The sequence below is a fragment of the Sarcophilus harrisii genome, chromosome 2 (genome assembly GCF_902635505.1).
Source record: "Sarcophilus harrisii chromosome 2, mSarHar1.11, whole genome shotgun sequence".
NCBI classification, from domain to species: domain Eukaryota; kingdom Metazoa; phylum Chordata; class Mammalia; order Dasyuromorphia; family Dasyuridae; genus Sarcophilus; species Sarcophilus harrisii.
Genome location: NC_045427.1, coordinates 632379975 through 632395051, shown reverse-complemented (window position 1 = coordinate 632395051; position 15077 = coordinate 632379975). Strand labels below are relative to the sequence as shown.

The 15077-nt window shown below is 43.4% G+C and overlaps 1 protein-coding gene across 1 annotated transcript; it reads right to left on the bottom strand.

The window, feature by feature from the left end:
• Positions 1-1025: 1025 nt before the first annotated feature.
• On the bottom strand, positions 1026-14813 carry PRF1 (perforin 1). Its single transcript, XM_023500427.2, has 3 exons — positions 14689-14813; positions 6865-7441; positions 1026-3281 (listed from the first exon to the last, which is right to left on the bottom strand). The coding sequence occupies exons 1-3, from the start codon at positions 14714-14716 to the stop codon at positions 2153-2155; spliced, it is 1734 nt and encodes a 577-aa protein (XP_023356195.1). The 5' UTR covers positions 14717-14813; the 3' UTR covers positions 1026-2152.
• Between the last annotated feature and the right edge of the window lie 264 nt (positions 14814-15077).

Below are 15077 nucleotides of genomic sequence, written 5' to 3'. Positions count from 1 at the left end.
TGAATTACAAATGGAAATAAATAAAAAAACTATAATAGTGGGGGACTTCAAATCCTTCCTCTCTCAGGACTAGATAAATCTAACAAAAGAAAAAAAGGAAGAAAGAAGTCAAAGAGATGAATAGAATCTTAGATAAGTTAGAGATAATAAATATTTGGACAGAATTGAATGGGAAAGAAAGGTATAATATACCTTTACAAAAATTGACCATATAATTAGAGCATTAAGAACTTTATGGTTAAAACTCTACTGTTAATATTAAGTGTATCCTTTTCAGATGATAATGCAGTAAAACTTATATTTAATAAGGGACCATGGAAACAGATTAAAAATTAATTGGATGCTAAATAACCTAATCTCAAAGAATGAGTGGGTTAAAGAACAAGTCAGAAACAATAAATGATTTTACTAAAAAGAATGATAATTATGAATATCAAAACCCTATGAGATGCAGAAAAAGTGGTAATCAGAGGACAATTCATATCTCTAAATGCTTACGTCAGTAAAATAGAGAAAGAATAGATTAATGAATTGAGTATGCAATTAAAAATAGAAAAAGAACAAATTTAAAATTCCCAATTAAACACTAAACTAGAAATCCTAAAAATTAAAGGTAAGATTTATAAAACTAAGTATATGAAAACCAGTGAATTAATAAGTAAAACTAGAAGTTGGTTTTATGAAAACAATCAATAAAATAGACAAATTATTGGTTAATATGATTTAAAAAGAGAGAGAAGAAAACCAAATTACTACTATTAAAAATGAAAAGGGTGAATATATCAAGAAGATAAAATCAAAACAATTGTTAGGAATTAATTTGCCCAATTATATGCCAATAAATATGTAATCTTTCAAGATTTAATTCTTTATGTAAAATATATAAGCACATATACCTCATTGGTATGCACATTTGTTTTCATCATTAATAAATGATGAAATTATGTGTATACCAAAGAATTGTTTTAAAATAAATTTCTTTATAATTTATTACAAGTAAAGGTTTGATTTATGTACCTATTTTATATACCTGGGGTCATGTAAAATTTTCTTGAACAAAAAGGAGGCAAGTGGAAGAAGTTTAAGAAGCTCTGGCATAAATCTCTTAATGCCAATGAGTTCCTTTAAAGCAGGTACTGCTTTGGTGCTCCTAGTAGGTAGTGGAAAAATGTTTGAGTTGAATGTTTCTTGAAGGCAAAAGAACTGACAAACCGTGACATGGGTGTGTTCAGGCAATTCAACCAGTAAGTCAAAAAGCATTTTTAAGCACCTACTATGTGCTAGGCACTGTTTTAGGAGTTGGATACACAGAGACAAAAATAAAACAGTTTCTGCACTTAAGAAATTTACATTTAATGGTCAAGAAAGTAGTGAGCCAAATAGATATTAGTTATAACTAGAGCAGGGCAATTGGAGCATTGGCCAAAGACAGCAAATTTAGAGAACAACAAAAGTGCTTGAAGTCCTTTAGCCATAGAAGCAATGGTGCTTAGTAGCCAGTTATCTGGAAAAATTCATTAAAATAGAAGCTACTAGGGAGTGGGCTGGGGTGAGCCCCTTTCTTGCTCCCAGTCAGCTCCATAGGGATGCAGTGTCCTTTTTCCACCAATCAAATGCTTTTTGCTGCTTGCTCTGGGCATAAAAATGGCCCTGAAAAAACGTGATATTCATCCTATTTTGCAACCTGAATGTGCAGGATACTGGGCTCAGGGCAGGCTCATCCCTTGGGCTGGTTGACAACCTTTTCAGGGGGGAATTATCCACTCCACTGGAACCTGTTTCACTGCTTTTTCAAATAGCCCCGTTACACCCTACCAGTATCAGGATTGGGTGAGGGCTCATGGGAGAATCATTTTATGTTAAAATAGGTGATTATGATTATTAAATAAACAGAAAACTGAATGTTAAGTTTGGATGGGATCTTAGAAGACATCCGGTCCAATGCACTCATCAAGAAAACAAAAACAAGGAAACTGAGACACAAGAGTTGATGATTTGTTTAAAGTAGCTCAGGTAGTAAGGAAAAGAGTGTGAAATTTGAACCCTTCTCATTCTAGATTTCTGACTTCTCCCATTGCACCATGCAACATTTTAGTCTATTAAGTCTTGAACACAGCCCTCTTCCTGCCATTTGCCCCCCTTGTTGGGACTCTCACCATACGGCTCCACTCCGGTTTCCCGGGGGTTCTCCAAGAGCTCCCCGAGGGGCATACTCCAAACAGTGGCCCCCCTTGAGATGGGGGACGCATGTGGCCCGGTAATGGAACGTGAATTGGCCGTGCTTGAAGTAGCAATTCTCCGACCACTTCCCGCTGACCGGCAGTCGGTCACAAGAGCCCAGAAGGTCATCGTTCCAGCCATTGTCTCTGTCCCACACCTGGATCCTCAAGGGCGTGTCACCCACCAGCTGCACAGTCCCGAAATCCAGCTTTATGTTCCATGTGGGATTGTTGTTGTTCGCCACCACGGGGCTCCTCAGCTCCTTGTGGTGGAAGAAGACCTTGATGTAGGCGTCCGTTGCCGTGAAGGTGTCTCCCCACAGGTTCTTGGCACTGAAGTTGGACAGCTCCAGATGAGCCAGCCCCTTCTCCTTGGGGCAGCAGTCCTCATTGGTGAAGGGGGTTGTCGGGCACATGCAATGGCATGGATTTTTGGGGGATCTATGTTGCCCTGGAGGGCACGGCTTGCTGCAGTCCTTCCAGCGGGCTCTGTGGCTCACATAGTGGCTCACGGCCTGTCTCAGCTGCTCTCTCCAGAGATTCTTCGAGCCCAGGAGAAAGTGCAGGGACTCCAGTTTATAGGTCAGCAGGCCGGGCTTACTGGGAACGGTTGCCAACCATTCTGAGAACTTGCCAGCGCCATCCTGATCCGAGAAGAGCAGTTCAGCTGAAGCCCCACTCAGATTCCCTCCCTCCACCTCCACTTTGCGCTCGCTGTACGTGGTGTGGAAGGAGCCTTGGATGTTCTTCTTCTTCTTCTCCTCCCTACATTTGTTGAGTTTTGACGAGGAAACCACATTACCCACGCTCACCTCTGCCTCCACCTCGAGGCAGTCACTCACATCTTTGGCCTTCAAGCCATTCAGGGCCAACTGGCAGGTACGGAGCGCCGTGATGTCTGTGGTCCGACCCCCCAGCTCCACGGACTTGAGAAAGTGGGTGCCATAATTGGAGATGAACCGATAGTAATCCGATCTAGTAGAGGCATTGAATTTGTGGGGCAGGGCTTTGACAGCCTGAAGGAAATTTGGATTCAGGGGGGGGTTCTCTACCAGGTGAAATCTGTGAGTGAAAGAAAACCATCAAAGAATCTCAGAGACAGAAATGACCAATGGAGCGTGTATATCACATAGTCTTACAGAATCAGAACTAAGGAGGGACCCCCATAGTCATAAGATCCAATTCCCCTTCCCTTTTTAGATGGGGAAATTGCAATCTGGAGTTTAGTGGAAGTCCCCCATTCAATTCCGGTTCAGAGCTCTTTCTACCGGTCCTTAGAAGTCTTTTATTTCTACTCTGCTGTGGGCTAAAAACCACTGGAGTCAGAGCAGACACCCCATGTTCAAATTCCAGTTCTCCTATTTTACTCCCTGTGAGTCATTGAGAAAGTTATTTCTTCTTTCTGAGTCTCCCTTCCCTCATTTATTAAATTGGACTAGATTTCTCTAAGGTTCCTTCTGCATTGAATCAACTGGTGATCCTAGGCTGCCCCAAAATGGTTATTTGATCCCTGAGAGGTCAACCTGATTGTTAGAGAAATCACTATTCCTATTTGTAACTCATCCCACCATTGGACAGCTCCAGTTGTTAGGCGGGTTTTGTTTTGATTTTCTATTGAGACAACATCCCATTCCCACCACTTACTTCTTTTTTACTTATCTAGTTTTTCTCTAAGTAGAACGCTTCTCTTTTTTCATGATTTTCATGACTCTTCAAATACTTAAAGAAGGTGTCCATAGGAAGTCTTCTTTTTCTCTAGATTAAAAAAAATTGGCTTCTTTCCCCTGCTTCTTATACTCGGAGAACCCTCACCTCCTTTTTTTCTGGCTATGTTCCCCTCTACGATGTGATAACTAGAACAGCACTAGATGTGTTCTGACAGGGCAGAGGACAGTGAGACCATCACTTCCCCTTTTCTGGATACTTTGTCATTGTTTAGTCATTTTTTAGTCGTCTGCCTGTCTGCGACACCATTTGGAATTTTCTTGGCAAAAATGCACAAGTGACTTGCCATGTCCTCCATTCAGGACACTAATGCAGCCTAAAATTTCCTTACTTTTTTTGAGCTGCCATATCACAAGGTCATCTATTATTATCTGGAAAGGGTCTTAGAGGCCATCTAATCCAATCCTCTTCTTGTGGAGAGGAAAAAATTGAGCCTCACAGAGATTAATTGACTGGCTCAGGGACATACAGTTAATTATCTGAAGATCTTCCTGCCTTCCAGTGCCCTGTTTGCTGTACACAGACATCTCTTATTATTCAATTTAACAGGCATTGCTACAGTCAGGGGTCTATGCTGGGCACTGGGGAAATGCAGAGATATTTGTTTGGCACATCTCCTGATATCATAGAGATGAAGATCACACAGCAAGAAAATGGAAGAAAAGAGGGACCTTACAGACTTTGGCTCTAGGGGCTTTATGTTTCCATTCTTGAATTTCTCAGCTGAATGGAGTTGCTATAATTCCTCTCCCCTCATCCCCAGGACCAGCAGCTATTCTCTTTTCTAAATGACTGTGATGTCTCAGTCACTAAAACTCAAAAAAAAACCAAGGGAAAGGAAGGCAGAACACTGCCCTGGTCCTCTGAGGGCCAACGATTTCTCCAGTTCGATATGGTTCAAAGTGTGCTCAATTGTGTTACAGGATTTCTGTTCAAGGCTTGGCCCTTGCCTTTCTGGTTATGGGACTTTGAGCAAATCATGTGCCCTTGCTTTGGATACTAGATGACTTCCCTGAGGTTATGCCATCTCCTTCATAAAAAGGCGATGATGATAGGAGAGACAGCATGATGGATTTGGAGCTAGGGGACATGAATTCAAATCTCCACTCTGGCTGCTTATGGCATGGGCAACCCTGCCCAAGTCATCCCACTTTTCCTGTGTAAATGTCAATTTTAGAAGGCTATAAAATCAGGGTGGAATAGATCTAGATCATGTCTAGGGACCTTTCCAGCTCTAAATCTATAATCCCGTGATGCTAACATATCTGACCTACCTCAAAGGTTGTCCCATACTCAAGGTGTCCAAAGCAAAATTCATTATTTTCCCAGAAAAACCATCCTGCTTCATAATCTTTATTTCTGTCCAGAGTATCAGAATATCTAGATGGCACAGTGGATAGAGAACTAGAGTCTGAGTCAGAAGCTTTAATCTTAGAAAGTTACTAGCTTCATTACTAGTTATTATTAACTAGAAAGTTATGACTGTGACTCTGGGCAAGTCATGACTTCTGACTGTCCCAGGTTTCTCATCTGTAAAATGAAGATAATAGTAATACATATCTCTCAAAGTTGTGGTGGAGATGAGATGTTTTGCAAACCTTAAAGTATAATGTAAATATTAGCTATCACCATTATCATCATCATCATTACCACCATCGTCATCATCATCATCACCATCACCACCATCATCATCATCACCATCCTTCTCTTCCTCCTCCTCCTTCCAATCAATCTAAATTCCTCTTCTAGTTCTGGAAACCTAAGCAAATGAATTCAGTCATTGCTTCTGGAAAAGTGGTGTTTCTATTCTGGTAACTTTTCAAATGAAAACTTCCCGTCTCTTAGGTCACCATTTTCTTAGATATGTGGTTCTATGTCCCCCTGCCCTCACTGGGTAAAATGTCGCTCTTTGAGTCAAGGAGTGCCTCCATTTTTTGTCTGTTACCTATTGCACAGCAGCTCTGGTGGTTTCAATGGTTATCCCTCCATAGCCTTCTCTCTCCTAATCTCTAGACTCACATCTCTAGTGCTCATTAAATATTGCAAAATAGATGTCCCATTGACTTAACTCAACACATTCAAAACAGAACCCATTATCTTTTCCCCAAACCAGCCCCATTCTGAATTTCTTATTATTGTCAAGGGTGCCACTATCCTCCGAGCCACCCAGGCCTGCTCCTCCCTCTCACATACTTCCTACAATCAATGTCTTGTCTGGGTCTGTTGATTGTAGTGACAACTCGTATCTACTTCTTGGATATATCTTATGTTTATCTTGTTTCAACATAGATGCTGTATTTTATCTCTCCCATTAGATTGTGAGTTCTTTGAGAACTGGGACTGCCTTTTACCTTTATTTTTATTCCCTGAGCTTGGTCTGCAGAGACCTGCTCTGCTTGGTACATAGTGTTTCAGACATTTTCTTTCCTCCCTCCCTCCTTTCTTCCTTCCTTCTTATCCTCCCTCCTTCCCTCCTCATTACCTTCCTTCATTTGTTCCTTTCTTCTTTCTTTCCTTCCTTCCTTTCTTCTTTCCCTCTTTCTTTCTCTCCTTTTCTTCCTTCCTCTCTCCCTCTTTCTCTTCTCCTTCCTTCCTTCCTTCCTTCCTCCCTCCCTCCCTCCCTCCCTCCCTCCCTTCCTTCCTTCCTTCCTTCCTTCCTTCCTTCCTTCCTTCCTTCCTTCCTTCCTTCCTTCCTTCTTTTTCTCCTTCCTTCCTTTCTCCCTTCCTTCTTTTTTCTCCCTCCTTCCTTCTTTCCTTCCTTCCTCTTTTCAAATATTCAAGTGCAATCTATATAAGAGACAGTTGTTAGCTCTCATATTGCTGACTTTCCTTCCCCTGAGCTCAATGGCCTTTGTTCTGTGCTGTGGTGTGGCCCATTCTGTGAGTGGCCCGCCCCAACCCTATAGTAACACCCACCAACCTGTAGTAACCACACTGCATGGATTCCCTTGTGAAAGTATATACATCCTGGTGGCTCTTTTCAGCTGCAAACTGGGCATCCTCCGAGTGGGATGCGGCCACAGACACTTGAGCCTTACTGCTGGAATGGGCCTGGATTTCCAGGCCCACCTTCCAATCATTCTTGATGTTCTTGGCGGCCTCGTCAGCCACTTGCACCACAGAGGAGGCCTGGGTCTTGGTCACACGCCGAAGGCAATTTGCACTCTGGGTCCGCCAGTCCGTGATGGCCAAGGGAAGGCGCTGGAGCTGGCCTTCCAGCATATCATTGTGGCACAGGGTACAAGTGCCATCGGATCGCTCAAATTTGTGAGTGTCCACAGGGAAGTAGCCCGTTCGGCGGAGAGTGGTGACGTCTATCCCCTCCCCTGCCAGCTCCCAGCCTGGCACGAACTTCTGCTGATGGCGGCATTCCGCACGGGTGGCCGTTCGGCAGGGGGCTTGTTTAGGCTGGGCCGGCTGGAGGAAGATCAGCAGATGAAAGAGGAGGAGGACGAGGAGGGAGGAGGAGGAGGAGATGGAGGACCAGATCATCTTGCCTGTGGAGAGAAGAAGGAGGCCGTGAAAGAGCTCGAAATCTCTGTGGTGTGGGAGAAGGTCCACAGACTCTTCTGTCTGCTGTCCAAGAACAGCTCATTATCAGAGGTTTATCCTTCATTGTCTGGAGGGATAAATTATTTGGCTTTTGGGATGGGAACTTGAAGTGGCGATAAGAAAGTTCCACATGACTCCTATGCAGTAAATGGCTGAGCTGAGTGAGAGTTTAGGATACAGAATAAAAAATATTAAGCCGAGAAGTTTCCTATGAAACACCAAGTTAAAATGTCAGAAAGAAAAGAGAGCTCAAAACAGAAAATCAGAGCTCAGACCCAAAGAACATGGAATTTTAAAGATGGAAGGAACTCTAGAACATAGTGCATACAGTGTCAGAGCTGGTAGGGATCTGCAAGAATATAGAGTATTAAAGATAGGATGATATGGAGAACACAGAGCAACAAAGAGCAACTGGGAGAGGTTCCTTAGAACCTAGAATTTTAGAGGAAGAACATTGGAAGCCAGGCTATAGCCTGTCAGAGCTGCAGGCACCTGAGAACATCAATTTGGACAAAGAGTGAGACTGAATTAGAATACAGAGTTTCTGCCTTCCAGGTCCCATACATCCCTAAGAATGAGATCTGGATATGAAATACGGTTTCAGGGTAGCTAAGCGTCACTGTGGGTAGAGTATTGAACCTGAAGTCAGGAAGACTCAACTCCCTGAGTTCAAATCTGGCCTCAGACACTTACTAGCTATGTGACCCCAGGCAAGTCACTTAACCTTGTTTGCCTCAGTTTCCTCATCTGTAAAATGAACTGGTCTTCTATGTCGTAAAATCAAATGGGAGACATTGGCACAGGACCTCCCAGAATGTTGTGCCCTCATTAGAGAAGGGGAAAAGCAGAACTGAAGTAGCTCAGAAGATGTGCAAAGTTAGAGAACTCACCCCAAAAATGTTCATAGGGACTATTTGTGCCTGACCTGTGGCAGAGCATTGTGGACTCTTATTGGTCCGATCAGCCATAGTTGGACACATTGCAATATGACATAATGATGTGATTTTGGCCTCTTCGAGAAGAAAGGATAATAAACAACAAAAGGAATTGAAGAAGGAAATAGCAAACCACTTTAGTATCTTTGCCAAGAAAACTCCAAATGGGATCACAAAGTGTCGCATACAACTGAATAATGACTGAACAATAATATGTAGTAAGGAGACTTTTTAGAACACGTACACTAGAACCTTAAAATTCAGTTGAGTGTTCTTTCCTTCCATTACTCAAAACATTTGAAAGCTTCCCTTTGGGAACTGCCTTCTGAGGTTGTATCATATAGTAACATAATAACAATAATAGGACAGGAAAAGGACTGAGCCTGTGATTTAAATGTAGAGAGAACTCCCAGGTAGACAAACTCCCTTTACTTATGCAAGTTGACACCTTCTATGTAATTTATAGTCTCAAGGAATCACTTTGTCTTTGGATTCCTATCACCACTATAAAGCCCGGCACAAAGCAGATGCTTAAAAACCGCTTTGCTGGGAGGTTAAGTGATTTTTCCTGGCTGGTGCTAGATCTAGGAGGGTGTAGGGATAGCTTTTATACCTCTAAGTCACTGAGGGGCAGGCTGAACCACACATAGGAATCACTGTAGGCTGTGTATTGACTTAGAAAAGTACACATCAACATGATCTATGTTCTATTGATTTTGCAAAGCTATCCCCATGCCCTTTGAGCTCTATCACCGGCTTGTTTCTTACCCAGATATCTATCTGCAAAAGATGCCCATCAAGGAAAACTAGCTGTGAGATGGAGGAAAAACCACTTAACCTCTCAGCAAAGATTGTAGGATTTTCTTCTGAACCACACTTGTCCCGTGTGCTTAAAGATACATCCCTTAGAACAGAGGCGTCAAGGAACCAGATTAAAGTGTATTTGGGAAATACCTCACAAAGCTTTTTGAGCAGTGCCATCTTTGGTAGAATAGGTGTTCGGCCAGTTGGTTGTATTGGTAATGAGGGCAAAACTGGTTTTTGTCTGGTTTCAGTTCTGACCCATATAACGGAACTCCTCACTTCACTGGATAAAGAAGGTGTTTTGTGAACTTTTTTTTGTGATTCAGTCATTTTTCCATCTTATCTGACTCTTTGTGATTTTTTGGGGATTTTTTTTTGGCAAAGATACTAGAATGCTTTGCCATTTCTTTCTTCAGCTCATTTTACAGATGAGGAAATGGAGGCAATGAGACTTAAGGGATTTGCCCAGGATTACACAGCTAAAAGCTAAAAGCATTTGAGGCCAAATTTGAACTCAGATCTATCTCCATGACTCCAGACCTGGCACCCTATCTATTCTGCCACGTAGCTGCCCTATGACTGTTAAGGAAAAGGGAGCTTCTGATGAGAGTGAGGAATAAAAATGGACAGCTCGTATGCCTTGCTGAAACCTGAAATGTCAAGAGAACTGGAGAATTTTCCCTAGCATATTGGATGGGCCCCCTATGGAGAATGTATGGGAGGACATGGACCAGCGGAGCTCAGGATAAAAGTCTATGTGGTTTAGGGTCGGTATCATTTCCGGACAGCAGTGGGCATGTACTGGTAAATATTTATCTATCAGCTCTCTGGAACAAAAACAAAATTGAACTCCCCTACTCACCAAGGGGAACTATGTTCCTTACCATCCTCTAGGTACTTGGACGTCTCTGAAGCAGTTCCCTCCAGCTGCTTTCCTCCCCACAGAACACCCGACATGCCACAAGTTGTCAAGCACAGAAAGCATTTATTAAGCACTCTACATTTTCTCTAATGGTGTCATGGCTTCTAGCAGTTATTTTCCTTCTTATATACCATCTCATTACATCATCTCAAACCTAGCTTTCTTTGTCTTTAGCCCATCACGGTACAGGCTACTCAATAACAAAATCATTAATCTTGGGGTAAACAACCTTTCATTACTGCCTTCCTGTTTTCCTCCTCTGCACACCTTGTTCCCCTTCCTCAGGTTATTTCCCTATACAGCTCCTTTTGCCATGTATACCTAAAATCACCTTACACCTATCAACTCTCTGGAACAAAAACAAAAAGTGTTCGTGGGGCACACTTGCGTTATTAACATTTTCCCCATTATTTTCTTAACCATATTTGTCCAGTGTAGACAATCAACAAGTGTATTTGCCCAGTGCAGACAATCAACAAAACAATAAAACATGCCCCTGATTTGTAATGTCATCAGTTTTTGAGGTGTGAATTCTCACTCTGAACATTTAATGATGGGCTCTAGATAGTGGCCAATTTGAGTGAGCTCTAGCACAGCCTCCAGGTATCACCCATGTCAGTGAGAACACCTGACTTGTTTATTTAAGCTTTGGTCTTACACATGGAACACTGCATGATTGTATATCAAGTCTGACCCCAAAGAAGAGACAAGAACGTCTATCTCCCTCCCTTCTTTACAGAGGAGGGACGTCGCCTCTGCTGTCAGACTTGGCTGAGGAGGTGTTGCTTGCTTTGCCTGATCTGCTTTTTTTCCCTTCTTTATTTTTTACAATTTGTTCCAGGTTTAGGGTAAGGGATTGGGGGAGGAATATGTCTGGAAATAAAAGGGATGTACAAACTCGGGGTGCCAGGGATAACGATGATGAACGCCTCCAGTGCGATCTTGTTACTTTGTGACTGCACTTGGGTACAAAAGTCTGAAACTAGCTCCCAGTTCTGATGGCCATGTACGCACACGACATTTGGCAATCAGGCTTTGGACCCTGCTTTGCTCATATTCCCATCTCATAGCTCAGTAGAACTCTTGGCAGCCTGGGGACTCAGCCCGATGGCTTTGGGAAACTGTCTCCCACCCCTTATGGCAGGGGGAGGGCTGAGATCATGGCTGTGTTCCAGGAGATTAAAATACGGAGAGTGACTTCTATACCTGGGGAGGGCGTCTGTGGAAGGCTGATTAAAAAGAGCTCTGGATTTGGAGTGAAAAGATCTGGACTCAAGTCCTAATTCTGGCTCTTCCTTCTGACCTTGGCGAGCAACTTTACCTTTCTCAGCCCCAGTTTCTTTCCTCTGTTAAACCATGGGATTGGTCTTGATGGACTTGGTGGCCCTTACTGGCTCTATTATTCCATGGTTCTGTGACTTGTTCTGCTTGGTCTCAGCAGGCTGAACTAGGAACAATGTGTGGAAGGGATGAGGAACATATTTCGGCTCCAGAGAAAGAAGGGCTAGATTTTTAACAGTTGGAGCTGTCCCTGAATGGATTGAATTGTCTCAAAAAGGCCGGCAATCCAAGGTCCGATGAGGAGATTGCCTAATTCTAGGTGAAGGACTTTGTTCTGGGAAGGGGCCGAAGGGCATTGGGAGAACCAAAGCTTTGGGATTTGGGCACTAAAGGACAGGCAGCTGAAAAGCTACCGTGGCTGGGGCAAACACCACAAATTGTACCATCTGGCCAATTTTGAAATTCATGAAGTGAAACTAATATGGGAAGTAATTAAGACAAATTGAGGGGAGAGCGTGTGTGTGCATGTGTGTGGGAATTAGTTACTATGGTGACTTCCAGCTATTCAAGATGAGCATGTTAGGGTTTTTGAACTCTTTAAATTTTAATGCTCTGATACAAAACCCTCTTTGTCTCACCCTAGGTATGACTTGTGGAGGTGACAAGAGAGTGTCTCTTGATTTGAAGGTCCAGAAGTAGTAAAAACATATTTACAGAATCCTAGAATCTCAGAGCTGGAAGGAACTACAACCAACGGATATCACAGGTAGGACCCATCCTCAAGGAAATTTATGACACTATTCATCAATTCAACAAATACTTAATAAAAGCTTAATATATGCTGGCTACCGTCCTAGAGGACAGTAGCTCTGGGAGCAGGGGAAATAAAATGGCGTCAAGGGAAGGAGGTTCAAATCCTGACTGTTCTCTCTGCTACTTGAGTGATTTTTGCCAAATCACTTCCTTAGTTTCTTTCTTCACTTGCAAAATTATGGGACTGGACCTTCATCTCTAAAACTTGTGATCCTAAGATGGTTTAGTCAAGACACAACCTCCCATTCTCAGGGAGTTTACAACCTGGCGAGGAAAAAAGATTCATACATAGATCGCTACAACACATTTTATGTTAAGTACTTTCCTGGGGACTGAAGCTGTGATTTTCTAGGGACTGAGAAGGAAATCCTCTCGGCTATTAGCCTGGTGAGGGCATTCCCCTAAGCAGGCCCATCAGCCAAATATCCTGTAACAGAATCCCAGAGAACTCTGGGACGTTCTAAGTCTCTGGTCTCAGAGAACGGCCTGGGACCACCTAGAGTCCAGTCACTGGATCGGCAAGCATTTAAGCACCGATGTTTGTGTCAGGAATTGGGCTAAGCTTGGGGATACGGGAAAAGGCAAACAACAACAATAACAGCGTCGACAGCCAGAAAACCCTCCAAGCCCAAACCAAAACGGCCATTCCTGCCCTCCTGAAGCATGCAAATAACTGCCCGGGTACAAATATGGAGCATGTGGAAGGATTTATCAGAGAGCAGACAGTAGCCGCTGCGGGACTGGGAAAGGCGTCCTACAATGGGGGAGTTAAGAATCAGAGCTGAGGAGAGAGAGAGAGCATCCCAGGGAGGTGGGAAAGGCATCGCAAAGGCTGAGAGGTCAGAGATGACCCTTCATCTTCAAAACAGCAGTTGGTAAGTAGAGCTGGATTACAGGGCCCACGGAGGGGAGGAAGGTGTGAGAGAGAAGACTGAGAAAATAGGAAGGGGCAGATGGTGAACATCTTGGAGACAAAAATGAGATTTCCCATTTGATTGTAGAGATAGGGCCTTAGGGTTCAAAGAGGGCAGGGATAGGAAATAAATTAGGCTTGTCTAGATGCAAATGTCATCTCCCTTTGGGGTCCCCTCAGCCCTCCCGTATCCGGGGTCCTCAGCTGCCTGGCTCATGGGGAACCTGCCTTTTCTTCAGATTTATTCTGGAGCCATCCCCTTGGGGCTCTGCTGGGAGACCGAGGGGTGGTGACTTCCAGGGTAGTCCCCATCAGAAATAATGAATACAAATCATTCTCCTTTCTGCAGTCGTTGAGATTTATTTTTAAAGAATCTTCTATCAGTCCTATGAGGCTGAGGACAATTATTTTTATTTTTAGGAAAGGGAGATTCATCCTGAGCAATTAGATAAGGTAGTGATATATAGTGATATATATATATATATATATATATATATATATGTAAAAGCACTCTATAGTGCTGGTTTGGGCGTCAGGATGATCTGAGTTCAAAACCTGCCTCAGATAGTTACCTAGCTGTGTGGTCCTGAACAAATCACAAACTTCTCTCAGCCTCAGTTTCTTCATCTGTGTAATGGATACAATAAAAGCAGCTACATCACAACATTGTTGTTGTTGTTTTTTAAATGAGGATCAAATAAGAAAACATGCAAAGGCTCTTTGCAAACCTTAAAGTACTATATTAACACTATCGATTATTGCTATGGAGGCTGCTGCTGCTACTACTGCTCCTCTTGCTGTTACTATTATTTGTACCACTATTATCTGCTAATTGCTGCTGCTGCTATGACTATTTAACTACCTGCTGCTACAACTATTTAACTACCTGCTGCTGTCATTACTACTAATTCTGCTATCTCCTCCTCTTCCTGCTGCATTTTCTGATTTCAAGGCTATATTGTATATGGCTGTTCAGAATACAGCACTGCCTTGCTACAATTAAACCCCTCCAACTGTAACAGTAACTCTTCTCTTCTAAAAGGGACCTCTGGTGTTAAATCAGCGGTGTCCTTCACCCTGGGCATGGAATTACAGTTCCTATGTCTGGTTAATAAGAAGGGAATTTGGAAGGGATGGGGAATGGTTTGGGGCTGGGGCTGGGGGTGGTGGTGGCCAAGGCCTTAAAGTTACACTGAGAGGAAGCCGGGGGTCAGTCCCTTGTGGGGAGACCCAAATGGGGTTCCTCCTAGGGTCACAGGCTCGAGACTGACATGAAACTTTGAGGGATCCCAGATTCAGAAGGGACACGAGAGAGCATCCTGTATGATCCCCTCTTTATATAGATTATGTTTTCATAGGAGACCCAGGAAACGAAACCGTGCCCAAAGTGCTCAGCTAGTTAGTGAGAGGCAAAGCTGGGCTCCCAACCCTGTTCTCTCCTTCTAGATCTGAGCCTTCTCAGAAAGACCGAGAACACTCCGAGTTCCCAAATCCTTTCACCCTCTTGTCTCCCCGTGCTCTTACCTGGACTGCTGCTGCTCCTGGGCTGCATTGTCACCCTGACTCTCTGGTGGGGCCTCTTTTACTAGTGCTTCAGTGACATCATTCTTCCCATCCCACCCTGTGCAGAGGCTTACCACATACTCTGTCACCCAGGTAACCAGACCCATCATTTCTCACCCGTTATTCTACTCTTTTAGGGGCTGTGGTTGGTCTTGTTGTTCCTTTCTGCTTTTCTCCCTTCACAACCCCACCTCCTGTCCAACACCCTATTTTCTGGGGCCATCAGAGCCCAAGAGGAAACGAACCAAGAAATTTTATTGATTTCCACTTTTAAAAATGCAGTTTCCTCCACTGTGAGGGTCACTGGGCCTACTCTAACAGGGAATGGTTTCAGTTCTGAGAGGCAGGCA